The following is an 18068-nucleotide window of genomic DNA, read 5'->3' as shown; positions in this document are numbered from 1 at the left end:
TGTATCTTTTGTTTATAATGATACAGTATATCCTCTGTTTATAAAGACAGATAGTATGTCTCAAATGTGCATGAGTAACAACAGAAAGTTTAAAATATTTAATATGTATAAATTACTGCATTATTTTTATTCCAAAACTGATGTCATTCTAGAGCCTTATTCAGGCCCATTTGAGAATTTCCATTTGGGGCATTTTGAAGTATCTGAGAAAAACATTTCTATCTGAAAGTTCCTGGAAAAGGACATTATAGATCCCAGGGCCAATATGCATCTAGAGGTTGTGGGAGATGCTCATAAATCAAAAGAAACGAACAGCTGGAACATGCATTCAGTTCAATTGATGTCAGGAGTACTCAGCACCTCTGAAAATTAGCTTGCTTACCAGGTGCCTAAATAAGGATGGATCGGTGCTTTGAAAAATGTGAGCTTAGTAAGTCAGTTTTGTAAATGTACAGCAATGTTTGCTATAACATTTCCATCACACACCACAATCAGGGAGGAAATAGGATGTCTGGAACAACTGCAGGTTATGCCTCTAGGCTTGACCCTGACGCACACCACATCTGGAGGCTTGCAGGGTTGGATTCCCGGCTTTTCCAGAGCTTTGTTAAGCTCAGCGGTATACAACAGCCTGAGACTCATTGTCATTTTCAGGACCGGAGGCCAAACCGATGTTGTTATTTACGGACAACCTTTTCTCCATATGAAGGCTTTCCTTCTAGGAAGGTTTCAAACACAGCAACAAACAACAGAACTCTGTTCTGCTCTTCTTGTGCTCTTGTACGGATTACCGTGAAACAGTCGGGACCCTCTCTCTCTCTGTGCTAACACAAGTACTGAGAAGGGTTTTACAAGAGCCATCACTGAATGTTGCAATCCAGGCATAGGCTACGGCAAATTGCAATCACTTTAAAAGCAAGTGGTTTCAGTGGAGACTTCTTCAAAACATATGATGTGGTGTGGTCTTTGGCACTTAGACCTTGCTGTACTTCAAGCAGGGAAAAAATCAGGAAAATTAAAATAAAACAAATTTAAATTAATATAATCTCAGAGTTATGAATGTGTATATACTCAAACTTCAGGGAATTTTTTTTTTCAGCCTTACATCAACTCAGCTGTTTTGCATATGTTGGCCTTGGTGAGTTCTGCTCTGTTTTGGGGCATAGATATTAGTATGTTTTTAATGTTTCATCTCTCTGAGATTTACAATTGATATGTATACTTTAATACTTTTGAGAACATATAGTATTTGTCTCCTAAATCTCTGTGACGGTGGCCATCAACCCATTCTTGTGTTGGTAAAGCTAATTTTATGTACATATGTACATGTGTATGAAAGTATGCGTAAGTGTGGATCTTATTTTGTGACTATGGCTCCTTGGTGCAATCTGTAGGTATAGGACCCGTTTAACAGGATCATATTATACACTGGGTACGATAACTGTTAGGAGAGGACTCTGGCATTGCCCATGCCCAGCCTTGAAGGACCGAAGTTCCACAGAATGGGGGAGGCTGGCAGGTGCCTCTGGAGAGGGTCCAGACCAGCTCCCTGCTCAAGGCTGGGCCAGCTACAGCGGGTGCTCCAGGCAACATCCAGTCAGGTTTTTAACACCTCCATGGATGAAGACTCTGTGGTCGTTCAGGACAACCTGCTCCAGTGTCCGACCACCTGCACACTAAAGGCATTTTTTCTTATGTTTAAATGGAATTTCCTGCACTTCAGTTTGTGCCCTTTGCCTCAAGCCCTGTCAGTCGGCACCACTGAGAAGAGCCTGGCTCCATCCTCTCTATTCCCCCCATGAGGTATCTATGTACATGCATTAAGATCCCACCTGAGCCTTCCCTTCTCCGGGCTGAACAGCCCCAGCTTTCGGCCTTTCCTCATGTCAGATGTTCAAATCCATTAATCACCTCCGTGGCCCTGCATTTCTGCCTTTAGGTCCAAGCCCATCACGCCTAACCGAAGCTGTGCGCCCCTCGAGACAAAGCTTTCAGCAGAGGTGCTGCCTCCTGCCAGGGGCTGGCGGCGATGGGGCAGTGGCAGGCACCGCTCCGGCAGGCACCGCTCAGCTATGGCCGCCCGAGCGCCTGCCACAGACACCTGCAAAATGGTCACCTCCCAGCCTGCGATGGGACAGGCTTAAAAGGAAGCCTTTGCCTGCCAGCCCTCAGGGTGTGAGGGGGAAGACGTGTATGTGAAAGCAGCCCTACTGCCTGCTCGCTCTCGGGCCGAGAGCGGGGAAAGCCACTCCGAGGAGCTCCGCGGCGCTGCCTACCGCCCTCCCGTCCCGTCGCTTCCCGCCTCACACGCCCAAGGGCTTGCAGACCACCGGCAGGGCGGGGGCAGAGGAGAGGCTTTGCCGCGCTCTGTCCCGCCCGCAATGGCTTGTACCATTCCCTCCACACGGGAGGGGGGGGAGAGGGAAAGCAGCAGCGCAGCCCCAGCCACCTCAGTGCCCTGCTGCCGCCCGCCCCCCTCTCCCGCCCGCAGGGTGGCGCCGTCCTGCCGCCACGCGCGGGGCGGCGGGGTGCATGGCCGCCGGGCGAGCGGTAGCGCGCGGCGCCTCTTCCCGCTCCTCCTCCCTCCCTGTGCGGCCCCGCCCCGGCCGCCATGTTGAGGCGGCGGGAGCGGCGGCGGTAGCCGGGGCGGTAGCCGGGGCGTACGGAGCATGCACGCCGCGAAGCAGCGTCCTGCGGACGCGCACCCTGGCCAGTGGGTGCTCATTGCACCAGGTAACCCAGCGGGGCTCCGAGGTGGGACAGGCTCTGCCGCAACGCCGATCTCTTGTTCTCCACCGCGCCCTGCTAACTGGCCTTGGCAGTGCTTGCCCGTACGCGGTGGGACTGGGCCGTCGCTCGGGCAGGAAGCGGGTGCCTTTCTCCGAGGGCTGGGGCAGGTGTCTGGGCTGCTGTGTGCAGCCAGCTCCAGCCCTGATGTGGTAAGGACGTTTTGAGACACAGCCTTTACACAAGGCCCTACAGACTACGCCCCTTCTCCTCTCCAGGGGCCCTGTTTCTCTCACCGCATCAATGCGTTTTATTTTTGTGTGTCATTAGGGTTTTCCAAAGGTCTGCTCGCCCTTGGTTTACAAACAGTGTTGTGAGCCCTGGGGAGAGGAGCTGTAGAAGAGAGGTCTTGTCACGGAGGTCCCTGATGGAGCTTCGCCATAGTCTCCCTGCAGCTGGCAGCCCACCTTACCTCTGTCCCCTTAGTCCATCCCTCCATTTTTTGAAGGGAACAGTTTAGTGCTCTAAGCCTCAGCTTTAAAACAAACTCCTTGGAAACCAGAAGTGCTAAGCCAGAGTGAGATCTTCTCAGCTCTTCCTCTTTATAGGCTAAAGAAGCAGACCTCCACATGGCGGCTCTGCGGATGCAATATATACAAGGCCTTAAATGCTCTGCAGGCTTAGTTTCTCTCACTTAGTGCTGAATAAATGGGAAGATGCCTTTCCCCCTTTACATTTATTTCTGCCTAGTATCAGGTTTTAAAATTTTAAATTCACAGATCACAAAAGGTTTTTGTGTTAAAAAGGATGAGTGGAACAGGATGTGCTCAAACTCCAAGACACTAAGAGGAAGGAGACATTTCATAAGTGCTTTTTTTAGTTTGATTTCCTAAGGAAATGCAACTTCCACAATTATCTGTGGGTCAGCTTTGTACTGTGCCTATTTCTTACCCCATGCAAAACTTCTGAGTGTTAATTTCAACCAAACCTGATAAAAAGGAGGAGCTCTTTGGAGTAATTGTATGAGCTTTGTGAAAATGTCTGCGACGATGTGAGAAATGCTATAAATGGCAGCACTGAAGGAAAGATATAGCAAGAGCTTAGTTCAGCAAAGGTTGAAAACAAGGCAGGAGCTCAGTCTTGAGACATGCATCCATAAGAAACCAGGCTTCTCTAGTTACATGAGAAACAGAACCAATTGTTATGATTTCAGTGATTCCTCTCTTCCTCTGGTTTTAACTTTTCAATTCCACCCTTTGGTATCTGACATGCTTGATGCCTAAGAAAGGAATTTATAAGCGAGGAATTCCTTTTTTTAATATGGACTCTGCAGACTAGGATTTAAAGCTGAATCTTCTATCAGATGACTGGCTATGCCAACAGATGTCCATACTGTGCAAATATTTACAAATATGCTTAACTTATGCATGAGTAGTCAGTTCTGTGCAGTAAGTTAAATTCTTCAGTAAGTGTTTGCAGGATTGGAGCCAGAGCTTGTAACTTTCATGAAGCCAGACAGTTTGTATTACCAATTATGCCAGCACAGCTCTGACAAAATTTATATAGTACTCCAGACCCGTAAGAAAGTTTATTAGGCCTTAGTAGAATCTCAAAGCACAGTGATTTTTAAAAAAAGCCTGTGGCTGATAATTTCAGAATTCCACGGCTGATGAGACTTGCCAGTCATATGAATAGGACTGCTGAAATGAAATAGATGTAATGATTTTTTCCAGAAAAGAGATTTTTAAAGTTAACATCTGTCACTTTTCAAAGTTTTGCATTTCTTAACTGCTTTGCTGAATGGATCTCGGTAGTTCTTCATTGGCCATTTAGCAGAATTTGTAGTAGGAAGACCTGATTACTTTTAGGAATGAAGATGAATGCAGTTGTATTTATAACAAAAAATGGGGTTTTTTTTGACTATGTTAAATAGTCAATATGCTAAATAAAAATATGGCAATCCATATCTCCATAATATCTGTGTGGCATTATGCTACATACATGCATAAAAGCGACTGATGTAAATAATTGCAGGATCTGGTTCTGGATGTGCGTTTAATACCATTTGTTAATAAGTCTACCAACACCTTCTAGGTGTAAATAGCCTGTTTATCTTCTTGTATCTGTGGCCATTATCCTGTGCATAGTGGGAGGAAGGAGCAAGGTGTGTTTTAATGCTTTGCAAGAAACTCCAAAACTTTCCTTGTAAGAAAGGCACTTTCTAAGGTCCCAGTTTCAAGTGCTTAAGTTAGTTTGAACTGCTCACCTGAGTAGTCTGCCTCCTTGAACAGCTTGCAAGGTTAATAATGTATACCATCCTACACAACCTAATAGCATCTCCACTTCGATATGTGTCATTCATCTTGCTTTCATTGTGACATCTTAAAAGTTCCTCTATGGATAGAGATGGTGACTAGTTCTGCAAAGAGGCTAGATATCAGTCTGAAAAAGAATGAGGTCTGTCAGAAGTATAGAAGTAAAACAATGAGAACTGAAACTTGCTTTCTTAAGTATCAGTATTTTTCAAAAATTCGGACTGTTAGAGGTTCAACAGTAGCTTCCTAGAACAAGGCAAAGATATGGCTGGAGTTCTGAAAGACGATGCATGTGTTGCTCTGATTCCTTAGTTATGTCGTTCTGAGAATCTGTCTGATTTTGCACAAGTCTCTGACAGTGGTTTTGCTGCTTATGTGACATACAGAAACACTTAACTGTAAAAAGCATACGTAAGAGAAAGGTGAGATTCTTTCTTATTTGGACTTAAGCAACTGACAACATCGGGTTGGTATCTGGAACACAGCAGCTAAAAGGCAGGCATATTTCATTTTCTAATTGCCATAGAAAGTGAGCAGAGTATGCTTGTCTGCTTTAGTATTGAAGATTATACAATTATTACTAATTTCCTTGTTTCAGTACACATTTATACACTATGTTATATTGCACAGACAATAAATTGCTGCTCTGTTGTTCAGAGCATGTTTGATGAATGAGGAGATAAATTTCAATTTTGTTTCCGATTTCTTAATTTTTATATTGATTTCAGTGTTTTGGAAACAGCTCAGAAACAAGGAATCTCCTCTGTCAGGTAGAACTGCCCATGTTCTTTGTTGAAGTCACGATTATGGCAGTTGGAGTGGTTTGTTTTATCAATGATGTGTGTTATCCCAGCGCTCTTGAACTGTTCTAGAGGGCCAGACTCTGTCACTTTCTGTTGCAAGTGGTTAACTCTATATTTCCGGTACTGTGAAACTTTCATCGTTAGTGTCCATCTCATGCCTATACATCATAGGACAGAGCTACAAACCACACAGCTCAGTGGGTATTTTGCATGGATTATAGAGGTGGGTGAAGGTGGGAAGCAGGAGGAGAGTTGCCTGAGCTCAGAGGCAGAGTTGATGTTCAGTCAGCAGGCCACTCAGCCTGTGCTTAATTTCAATCAGTCTTTGCCTACCCTCATTCTTTCCTATGGCATTCTTCCCTCATTCACTGTTCTTAGCAGCAGCCTGATGACAGTCTTTGCTCTCACCAGCCCTTTGCCACACCAAAACACTCAGGCTGTTTGGCATGTGAGAGTCACACAGGGGAAGTCTGAATAGGAAGGGGAAAGGAGAGCCTCAGACAGTCATATCTGGGCTGGCTGGTAAGCAACTTCTAGGTGAGGTAGCAAATTTTACCTTTAGAAATCGTAGCCTGCCCTTGTCCTGGGGAGAGCTCTTGTGATGGTATTTCTGCTGATGCTTATTTTTTTCCATGGAGACAGGATAATTTGATATGCCAATACAATCATCTTTTTTTTCTGTTTTTATAAGCATAATTGTTCCTATGTTAGGGATTGAAACACCAAGGGCAGGACAAAGGGGGAAGCCAGAAGTCAGGGGCAGAGGAGTTAGGAAGTGTTGGTCTGGTGTCGAAGGTAGGATGAGGAGAGAGTGGTAACCATGTTAATCACTCCTGAAAGGCTGGAAGTCGCTGGTGTACATTGTGCAGCCTTATCATGGACATTTAGAGGAAGGTTTGAGAGATGGATATGAATAGTCAAGAGAGAAAACGATGAACAAACAGGAAGAGGGTAGATGGAGGGACTGGTCATATGGAGGGAGGTGATGAGGACAGAAAACTTGGGCATGTGGGGAGGGGTAGAGCTGGGCATGCCAGGCTCAGAATAAAGTAAACTCTTCGGGCAGCTTGTCCAGTTGCAGATTAACTATGCTGTGAATATACAGGCACCAGATTTGGCCTAGAGCAGACTCAACTCAGCACTAACAGTTTATTAGTTCAAGTGCTGTGCCATGTTAACACATCTCTGCTATTTCCAGGACCAGCTTTGCAGTACAGCTGCCTTCAGACAGTGTCTGAACTAATAAGTCCTGATGGACCCAAGCTGGCTCTGTGCAGACCCACTTGGGTGTTTCTGTGCTGTGCTCCACGTTCCAGGGGGTTTTATTAGCTTGGCTGGAAATCCAGATCTGAACTTGCTTTGTGCAGGGTAGTTGACGTCGATGGTTAAGAAGACCTCTTGAATCTGGACTTCTGGAGGAATCATGGTACAGAAACACCAAAGTGCTAGTAAGTCCTGAAGGACCCGTCCTGAAGGACGTCATTGGTGGATGGCCGAGTTTGCAGATTGTGCTTTTCTGCATTTCTCGTAGTAGTTGGATAATCGGCGATGTTATATTACCCATGTATCCGAGCCCCCCTTTACCCTTAAGATTGTAGAGCTTTCTATACAGGCTTCCTGTTGTATTGGTCTAGCTACTGAACAGGTACAAGGGAAAAGAAGTAGCTCCTGAGGATTACAACCTGGCCATCTCATAGCTAGAAAGTTGCTAATGATGTCCTTTATTAGAGGAGATTCTCTCTGTGTTTATTGAATATTCATGTACATTTTTTTAAAATCCTACTAGCTGAACCAGTAAGGGTTTTTTTATGTGCATATAGGAAATTTCTTGCTTTGTGAGTTGGGCCCATGGAACTACCATTTTTAATGTCTTCTCTGAAAATCATAGGAACTAGAAATTATTTTCTAGACAGAGAAATAATACTGAGACCCCACCTAATTGCTGGGTTCTAAGGGCAGGGCTCTGGAGAACCCTCAAATACTGCAATAAAGTTGCTGTGCGTGACACAGATCTGATCTGGGCTCTGTGTAACAAATATTCTTACGTAATGGCTTCAAACAGGTCTTACCAATAGCAACCAAAATCACAGTAGCTGCTTAACAAGATGGGTGTGAAGGGCAGTCTCTTTTCAGTACACTTTCTCAGGGATAGGTGTTATGTCAGAACTGGAACTATTTATATCCTTCCCTGGTTTCAGCAAAGAGGTCAGGAATTGAAGGCAGTTTTCTAAGTCTGGTGTTCCACTCTGCACCTAAAGTGAAGACTGCTGTATTTAATTTGTTCTGTGTTTGTCTGTATTAGGAAATGAAGTAGGGGTTAGCTGCAAGCTGTGAAAATTATTTTCAACCTTTATTTTTCTCAACTGGACAAGTTTAGTTGACTACATTTGTTCAGTCTGCTGTTTTCTTAAACAGTAAATTGATTAGCTTTTTTATTGTTTTGTGGGAACTGCCATATGAATAGCACTGGAAGGATTGCAAGGGGGGAGGGAAATTTAACAATCCTATTATTTTTAGGAATTACTTATTTAAAAATAAAAAGAGCAGTTTCACATTAGACTTGGCAAGTTGTTTGAACAAATCTCATATATGCCAAAGTCAGATGGAGGCAGAAATAAATGGACTGTGATGCCAAACCATAGGGCATCAGCATACATTAATTTAATCCTTCGTTCTTTCAAATGAGACTAAGGAACTTTTGTCTCCATGCAACAACAGAGGAAGCATGAGACTTGAAAATTTTGGGCCATATTGAGAGAAGATGTCATAGCAAAAGAAGCTGTGGAATATTAATGCATAAAAGTAGTTTGCTTCAAAATCTCAAGTAGGTGGGTTTGGGTTTTTTTTCCCCATTCTTGCACCTTGCACTTAATGCTTTCATACATGCTTTTATTTAGCATTTAAAAACAGTTCAGTTTATCTGGTACAAAATAGACCACACTGCTGGGCGGTTAGGGAGCTTGATTCAGAAGTTGTAATGAATATCAAAATTGAGCGGGATACTTGAACATTAATACTTCCAGAATAATTTAGATACAGAACTTTGAAATAATGTTTACAATAAACAAATACGTATGGTTTTGAACAGCTGACATAAAACATTAGAAAGATTATATAAAATACGTGTGCATATTTATATACCTTTTTAATAAGGTGAATGTGAATGCGCTTATTTTAGAAGTTAGCAGTCTGTGGGTGTATTTTACTTAACCTCCCCCTAAATTGGCATTTGCATCTCCTGAACAAAGTCTTTTGCCTGCAGGTAATTTGCACCATTTCTTATATGTCATCTCTTAAAAGGCATACTGAGCTCAGCTGTGTATAAAGCAGATATAACTGGCAAGCTAAGGAGCCAGAAGGAAGCATAGCAAATAAAATAACTGAAAAGAGATGTTTTAATGTGTAACACCATCTCCTACTTCTGCTTTCTGCCATCTGGCTTGGAAGAGACCAACTTATGCCAACTTAGGCCTCTCTGCACATGGGAATAGGGCTGATTCAGCCAGTAATACAGCTGCACCAGTGTTGACCCTATAAATATTGAGAAGGGAAGTCTGAAGTTTTTATCCTTTCAAGTGATAACATGTTCTTGAACTTCTCAAGCTTGACTTCTTCATTCAGCTCAAACCCCCTGCATGATCTGCCTAGCATCTAGATTTCAGTAACGGATGAGTTAGTACTGTCCATTGTTGCCAGTGAGTCCATGAACATGTTTTTTTGGCCTAATAAATGAACTGTGCCAGCATAGGGGGAAGCCAAAAGATGCTCTCAGGCAGAAGTCTTAATATTTAGCTGTGTTGCATAGCTGTGTACTGGAGCAAAAGACCTTTCAAACTGTCTAGTAGCATTTCCATGTGAAGTTTTGCTCAAGGTGGAAAACAGTGCCGTTTTTAGATGTCATTGTGTTTTATCATAGGATTTTCAGGTGAAGTGGGAGCCAGAAAGACTTTAAGTGCTGCAAATTATGTCACATTAAACGTTATTTTCTTAGGGCACCATAATTACCAAACTGATAACCATTCTTTTACAACAGGCATGGCAGAAGTCCCCTCACTGAAGCTAGTACTGTACTATGTATGGTCAAGAAGAGGGTAAGGTGGTGAGGTAACATCAAGTTAACGTAACTGAGTAACAACTAAGAAGATATTTCCAAAAATCAAGTGTGTGCAAGTGCAAAGCCATACCTTTTGTGTAAGCACCTGCAAAAGAAGCTGTTTACAGAGGTAAATTGAGCTGTGTGTCTTTTAGTACTCCCCTGAGAGTATAGTGAGCCAAGGAAGCAACAATGTAGTCTTTTGGCTCATCTCTTGCTTTCCCACCTCTGCAAAGTCACATAGGATCTAGTTTTCTAATTAGCTTACACTGCTCAGAGACCCCAGTGTCACGTCCAGAGTAGATTACATTCTATGCCATCTGCTCCTGGCACGGGTTCTGTCCCTTTGTTTCAGTGATCATGTAACCATACCGTGAGTGAGAATAACTTACCGATCTGGGTGAAAATTAATACTTCTTTGTGACTGGTTATTTCTCAGCTGGATCAGTGAACTGAGCCGACTTGCTGTGTGGCTGCAAGATTGCTAGTTTTGATGGAAAGAAAGCAGCAGAGATGCGCAACAGGGAGGGAGCAGAGGTGGGGACCTCAGGACTGCGCTTTTCAATGGCCTGTGATCTTTGGTCATTTGAAGACATTTATGAAAATGTATCTTCAGTTTGTGCATACCTGAATTAATTCATTATGCTAATAGTTATAATAGTTGTAACTTATAAAAATTGTCAAAAGTTTGGGTGATACAAAGTACTGGATTTATTAATTTTCTCTGGGCTTTTTTCTGACATGCTGCAGGACAGAGGACATAGGCACTGAATTAAAACCATTTACTTCAGGGTTGACTGACTCTAAAAAGAACATAAGTAAAATGATTATTAGATCTAACATATCTGTACCCTTAGGCTACATAGTTTAAAGTCTTCATAAAATGTCCATTTAATGGGCTCCATCATAATGTCTCAGTCTGACACACCTTTCGTGCATGGTTAGAAGTTAAGAAGGGAATGGAAAAGACTTGTGTAGGTGACGTATGGTTTAATATCTGTTTTTAAATGAAATCTTAACTTTATATTTCCAGACTTTTAAATAATCCTGTTTTTTTGCAGGGTGATGGTGGTAGGGAAATTTGTGCTCTCAGAGGGTTTTTTCCTCTTACGCAATTGACAGATATTTACAGCCTTTTTGCTTGCTTGGCTGGCAGCTTTTTGCATGGGAATTCCATATAACTTGATATTAGTCTGTTATATATAGTATTCTACAAGCAATTTAAAAAAAAAAAAAGGTGAATAGACCTTGCATCATCCATAACAGTTTCATAGATCTTAGTGGGAGTTTTATGTTCTTTTCCAATTTATTCATGTTGCTGTACCAGCTAACACTTTTTTTTTAATGGCCAGATTCATTAGTGCCTCATATCTATCCATTGTGGGAGAAATTATTGCCAGAAATCCTTTGACAGCTGGTTCATTTTCACTTTGTTCTGTTTATATATTTTATAGAATTTGCCTGGTTGTATGTCTGACCTCCACGAAATACGATAGGCTTTTCTCCTTTTCTGTAATGGAAAGCTTCGTTTAAGCTTTTATAGTCTCTTGCGCTCAGCTTCAGGATTCTGAGGTTCTGTCTGCAGACTCCAGTACAACCAATGGATGTATCACCCGCACTTTCAGATGGACTTTGTGTGGTTTGGTTCATAGTGAATGAACAGTAGACTCTAACTTAAGCAAAGTAGACAAACTTATCAGCCCAGTGTTGGCATTTAATTGTCCTGCATTGTGCTTACCTCAGAACTCCCTCCTCTGGTATAGCTGTAGCAATGCTGCATCCAGATTCATTCTGCGTTGCTGGAGGTGTCTGTAAGCTCAATAGAGACAGAGGTGTATATGTGCAGGGGATGATAGAGGTGGGTTTAGGCTTTAGGTGGCTTCAGCTGCCTCCTGGAAGTGCCTGTCATCTGTCTTCCCTGGCAATTTAGAGAGTGGCTTGCTAATTGAGATGCATCCTTGGGACAGGATTAATTGAGTCCCTCTGTACCCTTGTATCAGTTTTTTGTATCCTTGTAGTGAATATTGTCCCAGGGGAATAGCATGCTGTACTGGCACATCTGTTAGTAAGCTGACCTGTACTACTACTGACTGTGTGTTACCTGCAGCTTACAGCTGCAAGACAGTTGGTAGAGAAGAGTATAATACTCAGTCAGAAAGGTCTTACCTCTCTCACTTGTTATTCTTGTAGATGAACAAATTTCTCAGGGCTGAGCTATGGAAAGTGTTGTAGTAAGCATAGTAGCAATCATCTGATGTTTTCCTTTACGATTTAACAAAAAAGCTCTTCCTGTAATATCCCTTTTGTCTGCTTATTTTCTGTAAGATTATTTCTTATCTGGATGTGAATCTTAAAACTAAAAAATAAAAAAGACCTAGTTTAACTCTTAGTTTTGCTAGAAAATTGCTATAGTACTGCTTTTTAAGAAGTCTTTATTTATTTAGCTATAAGAGATCCTTGCCCAAATACAAGGACTGATAAACATGACATTAAAGAAATCCAGTTACCTTTCCTGGCTAAAGGCCAGAACGCACACAAGTTAGAGTTGGACACCTAACTTGAAAAATCCCTTGCTCAGCATTTTGCTAGTCATTAAGTGTTTAAATTCAGATAAATAGGGCCTTCTTTGCCCTTAAGGCCACATTAATATTGCATCCAGTTTTTCAAGCAGGCATTCTCCCAATTGCCTCTTTTTATCTGCCGACTTGACATCTAGTAGAGCCAACCTGTAACAAAAATATACTTCAGGTGCCCCTGGAAATGGAGTGGGTGTTGCCTACATTTTGAGGAAACTGAAGGTAAAAGAAACTCAAAGAAACCACTTTTGCCTTTGTACACTCCTTCACTTTTTCTTGTGTGTGTGCGCGCATGTGTGTGTCGCTTCTGGTAAACCGTCTTCTGTGGCAGCTGTGTGGGGAATGTGACATACACTCTGATCCCATCAGCATGAGATACTGTGACTGAAGGCTGCAACTCAGACGGTTCATTAGGGTATGATCACTGCTGTCCTCTGTGCAGTGATGAGCCCCACGGAGCTTGGGGAGGACCAAAGAACTAAATGGGCAGAGCTGTGCTTCCCGTCACATAGGGAAGAGCTACTGGCTGAGCCAAGGCAGCTGCAGGGCCAGGCTGCATATACAAAGGGGCAGAGCAGAGGGTGCTGAGCCTGGGATAGCATGGGGCAGCCCTTAGTGATGGAAGGCTGTTATCTGGGTTGGGAAGGCAGAGGATTGATGAGGAAGAGATGGGACACTGTATCCCTTGGGTTTGTTACACTGAGTGCTCCCTATGTGCAGGTGTCTCCCAGGCTTAGTGGGGGTGGATAAATTCAGTGTGTTACTGGAAGTTTAGGAAAAGAACATATCAACTAAATAAAGATGTGAACTTCATTAAAAACAGCTACATCAGGAAGGATTGTCTACTTAATTGTTCACGTTATACAAGATGCAACTTAGGGCTCAGCTGGACTCATTCCCAGTGCTCATATATCTATGCATGAAGAAAGCAGAGCAAGTGAGCGCTAAAAGTTCCTTTGGGTTTTTTTTGTTTTGCTTTTTGTTTTAAATTTTGAAACTCACATTTAGTGTGTATATTTTAACATGTTCATAATGAAACACATCAAAGTAAACACATGCAGTGTGTTTCTTTCACTGTCATTAATCACTGTAGTGTTTTAAAAAGTAACAAAAAATACACTAATGTTAAACTGTGGTCAAGAATTGAAATATACGCAGCTATAGAAATTTGAAGTTTGCCTTTGCCAGGGCAAATGTAGCTTGAGAACTGTGTGTGCTTATGTATCAGCATATGAAGCAAGCCTGGTTAGCAAATACGGACTTTTTCCATTAAAAATCCTCAACTTGTATTGAAACTTTTTGAAGCACTTTTTCAAGCTCAGCTAAAAATTCAGGGGAAGAAAATCACTAAGTTCTCTGAACCAGTCTGAGAACTATTATACTCCAACACTTTTATCACAAAATGCACTTGCTTTTTAAGCCCTGCTTATGTCTTTATCTGGGTAATTTCTGTTTGTGACACAATTGAAAAACCAGGAGTGGATGTGAAAGATGAGGGTTATTTGGGGCTTTTTTTGCCACTGAGGTGCCAGTGAACAGCCTGTGAGAAGTTCACCTGTCCTTTCTGGATGTGTTGGGGATAGGCTTCCAGCCAGAGTGGAAGACTGCTATTTTTGATTGTACTTGAGGTTCCTACTTCCCTGTTTTCCATGGAAAAGAACTGTGCTATCTCCCTCTCCACAAACCTCCTGGATGTTGCTGAAAGGGGATAGATGATGTGGCACTTCTGTTCCTTCCAACAGCCTCCCTTGTGAATAGCTCTGCAGCCCACCTCTGCTGCTCCTCTCTGCTTTCCTCAGCAGCACCATAACACAAACGTCAGCCTGATCCCTGTCAGTCCATTCTCTGGGGTCTGGATACTGGTTATGTATGTGAAATGCTTTAGTAATTTTCCTTGCTCTGATGAATGCCTATATGAAAGGAATTGGGTCAGAACTGGCAGTGTGCAGGCTAAAAAAGATGATGCTGTCATGTTGCTCTTCACTCAGATGTGGGAAGTTGTTTTCATAAATATAAGTTAGACTTCCCCTACAAGGAGAACTTGGATAGAATATAATTAACTGGGGATCCTTGTAGATGTTTTTTCAGACTTGAATCAGCATCCTTGTGGGAGCTGTTTCCTTTCTAATTTTTTTTTTTAATTTCACAGAGAAATCATACTTTTGTGGCTCTGCTTTTTGTCTTTTTTTGCTTAAAGACACAGAAAAGAGAACAACTGTCAGAGGCTTAAGCCAGAGGTGCTGTATTCTCTCAGCTTCTTTTTCCTGTGGGGGAATTAAATGCACTCTTTATTTTTCAAGATTATACATAACAGATAAACAAGTGTGCATATTTTTCACAGAAGTAACAACCACTCGGACAATTCCTGCCCCATATTCGTGCATAATCTGACTTCCTGAAAGCTTTAGAGGGCCACTGTTTCTTCCCACAAATATTTTACCTTTTGCATTTTTAACTTTTTAATGTCCACACTGTGCTTGGCCTAATTTACCAAAGCATTCTCATTGTCTTTGTGGCTAATCAGGGCAACGTATCAGTTCATCTCACTTAACTGAGATGTCAAACTTAGGAGCTCTCTTGCCTGAGGCTCTCTAGGGAGAAGTGGTTTTCAAAATCTTAATCATCCCCAGGTGTGTATCTTTCCTGTGGCAGATGGAAAGTGCCAGAATGTCTGGATTCATAATTTAGGTGTCTTGATCAGGTAGGATGAATTTGGGCTGAGGCATATAACTTTTCGGCAGAAAATAAGTGAGTTTTCAAAAAGTGTCAGTCCAGTTAATTCTGAATGTCTTGGAGAAGCATGGCAGAATGTGAAATATTTCTCAATTTACAAGTTCCTAACTTTTTCCTCTCCCCCTACAGAGGCTGCTACTGACCCCCCTAAGACACCTGACAGTGAACCTTTTTTTACAAAACTACGCAATCCAAGCACAGGCAAGTTTTGGAATTGTGACATGAGCCTGTTAATGTTCTGGTTGATTCCCTCCACCACCAAAAGATTCATATTTTGCAAGCTGAAATAATGATAATAGTCTAAGTCTTATGTGCCAAAGATACTGCTGGTGATGCCAGGTAGTTAATGCTGCACAAACATTTAGGATTTCTTTTATAATTTTAATTGGTTGAACTGTTTATTCATCATGAATATTGGCAGCACAAAAAAGTGGTGTAATTTAAGTTCTGGTTTTAAGTGCATTAGTTTTGGGGAGCTTACAGTGTTGGGTGTTGAGCCTGGGTTTTTTTTTAATCCAAATTTAGGCTTCATAGCATTCATCTTATGCTATAACATAAATAGTCAGAGTTAGAAGAAGTAATTCAGTTATACTTACCAAGCTTTTTGAGTCTTCTCATTTTTAAATCTAATTTTCTTCTTTCCCTGGTCCAAGTGGTGGTGTCTCTTTTCTAGTTAATAGATGATAAGGCACTTTGAATTCAAAATACATTGGGAGGACCAGCAAATACAGGCAATATAATGACACCACCGTCCCACAGTTACTTTCTTCTAGTCAGATTGTTCTTTTTGTCAAGGATTTGTCACTATTACATGAGTAATAATTGGAGTATGAGATACTGCAACAGAAACTTGCAGTAAGCCTTTGTTGGGGTTAACATATTTTATTTGAAAAACACATTTCATGCTGTTTTTTTCTTTTCATAAGCTTGTTTGTTTTCTATAGATTTAAGTTGTATGTTTTTGTTTTGAAATCCGCTGCTCATTTTAATGTCACAATGTAGTAACTGCTACTTGTTCTAGAAAGAGGAAAACAATTAAAACAATAGAGACAGAATGTGAAATCAGTCATCATGATATCTGTTTTTTGATTGCTCAGATTTACAGTGGGAATATATAGCCACAGGTATTTTCCACCTGCTGTATTATATTGGCTTTCTAATTTGTTATGTTTTTAAAAGCATAGATATTAATTTGCTCTTCTCTGTGGAAGAAGAGATCTGTTTACCTTGTAGAATCAGAGATCTTGGGAAAGGTTTCTGGGGCAAACCTGAAGTACAATGATTGCCTGGGTGTGTTCCTTTAGAATTTACAGGAGTGTATTTATAGACCTGCATAAACTTTCAGTTATGTAGCCTATTATAAGTATAGGGTCTGAAAATGGAAGGACTGAGAACACCCTATTAATGTATTTTCCTTACGTTTGGGTCTAACAGCTGAATTGTTGATGCCAGGTATTGTATAAATATGCGCTGAAGGACTCAGCACACTGTAGAATCCATGCTAACCACTTTATTAAATAAAAGTATGCATGGTCCTTTTTATAGACAGGTAAAAAGGACAAAATTTCTATCCCTTACTAAGACCATAAACTAGGGTTCAGCCTGCAATTCCGAAGTACCACAAGAAGCATTTTTCAAAGTGCTGAACTAAAAGAAGGGAAATAACCATACCACAAGACTTAAGCAACTAATTGAAGTGGTAAAATTGTGAGCAAAACTGCCTAGGTTCTCTCTCAATCCCCTAGAGTTTCTGTCTAACGACACTGTTGGGAACCTGTGGTGCCTGTCCTTTTAACAAGCAAATAAATTAAGGAGCTGGAGTTAGGCAATAGGAGTGGTCCCTTTCCCAAGATTTCATAGCTCACCACCATATTTGGCTAGCGCGCTCACTAGTAGGAGTCTTAAGCTGTTCATTGAGCACTTCCGTGAGTAGTTTGACGTCTGGTGCTGATCAAACTATGGTGTAGATCCTTGCCATGAAGCACATGGTAATGATTGAAACCTCTGCTCCCCCTTATATCTACTCTTCACTCCTCCCCTACCCAAAAGAAAAATTCAGAGAACTGAAACTATATCCTTAGGTGAGGTTAAACATCTGGTCAGCCTTTTGGATAAAGGGGGAAAAATGCATTATTAGTCATTTCTGGGAAGAGATGTGTCTGCCCATTTTAGCTGACCTCCCTCCGCACCTAGGGATCTCTGCAGACTGAGAACAGCAGTGCTGACATCAGCTTGCAAGGGCTTACACTGAGACTTTTTTGAGCCAGCCCGTGATCTGCAAGTTAGTGCAGCTTTGCAATTTATGTGTTTTGAGCAGGACTGCCATGTTGTAGTTGCTCTTGTCCCTTGAAGATGGATTGATAATCAAGACAGGACCAGTCCAGCTAACAGACTCAGCTGACCAAATTTCAGTGGCCCCTTCTGTAGTTCTGGCAACTTTCTGTTTTAGATATGGAAAATGCCAATCCTGTTTGCAACATATTTGTCACCCTTTCATTATAACCCAGCACTAATGTGAAACGGCAGAGCTGTGCTATGGGGTGGCCTAAAATAACACTCTCCTTTTCCTTTCCAAACTATCAAGATTCTGATGGGCACTTCAAAGCAACTTCTTCTAGCTTCCTTGTTCACCTTATTTGTCTATCCATACTGTGTCATAGGCAATCCATTTTGATGCACACACAAAAAAATTATTCCAAATTGTCACTTGAAGGTTTGAGACTTTCGTCCCCGAACCCAGACTCTGATATCTTGGAGACAAACATGATGGAAGGAGAGGGAATTTTCTTGTTTTCCACCTTCCTCCTTCAGTACAGACGAA

The 18068-nt window shown here is 41.9% G+C and overlaps 1 protein-coding gene across 2 annotated transcripts in view; it reads left to right on the top strand.

Moving 5' to 3' along the window:
- Positions 1-2655: 2655 nt before the first annotated feature.
- Positions 2656-18068, top strand: part of RNASEH2B (ribonuclease H2 subunit B) — a 40502-nt gene continuing 25089 nt past the window's right edge. For both annotated transcript variants that reach the window (XM_059820913.1, XM_059820906.1), the window contains exons 1-2: positions 2656-2733; positions 15377-15448. In XM_059820913.1, coding sequence (XP_059676896.1) covers positions 2670-2733; positions 15377-15448 — 136 coding nt within the window. In that variant the 5' untranslated portion in view covers positions 2656-2669. The remainder of the gene's footprint in view (positions 2734-15376; positions 15449-18068) is intronic.

Source organism: Gavia stellata, chromosome 1 (assembly GCF_030936135.1).
Source record: "Gavia stellata isolate bGavSte3 chromosome 1, bGavSte3.hap2, whole genome shotgun sequence".
NCBI classification, from domain to species: Eukaryota; Metazoa; Chordata; class Aves; order Gaviiformes; family Gaviidae; genus Gavia; species Gavia stellata.
The sequence above is the reverse complement of the archived record's forward strand: the minus strand, read 5'-3'. Positions and strand labels throughout refer to the sequence as shown.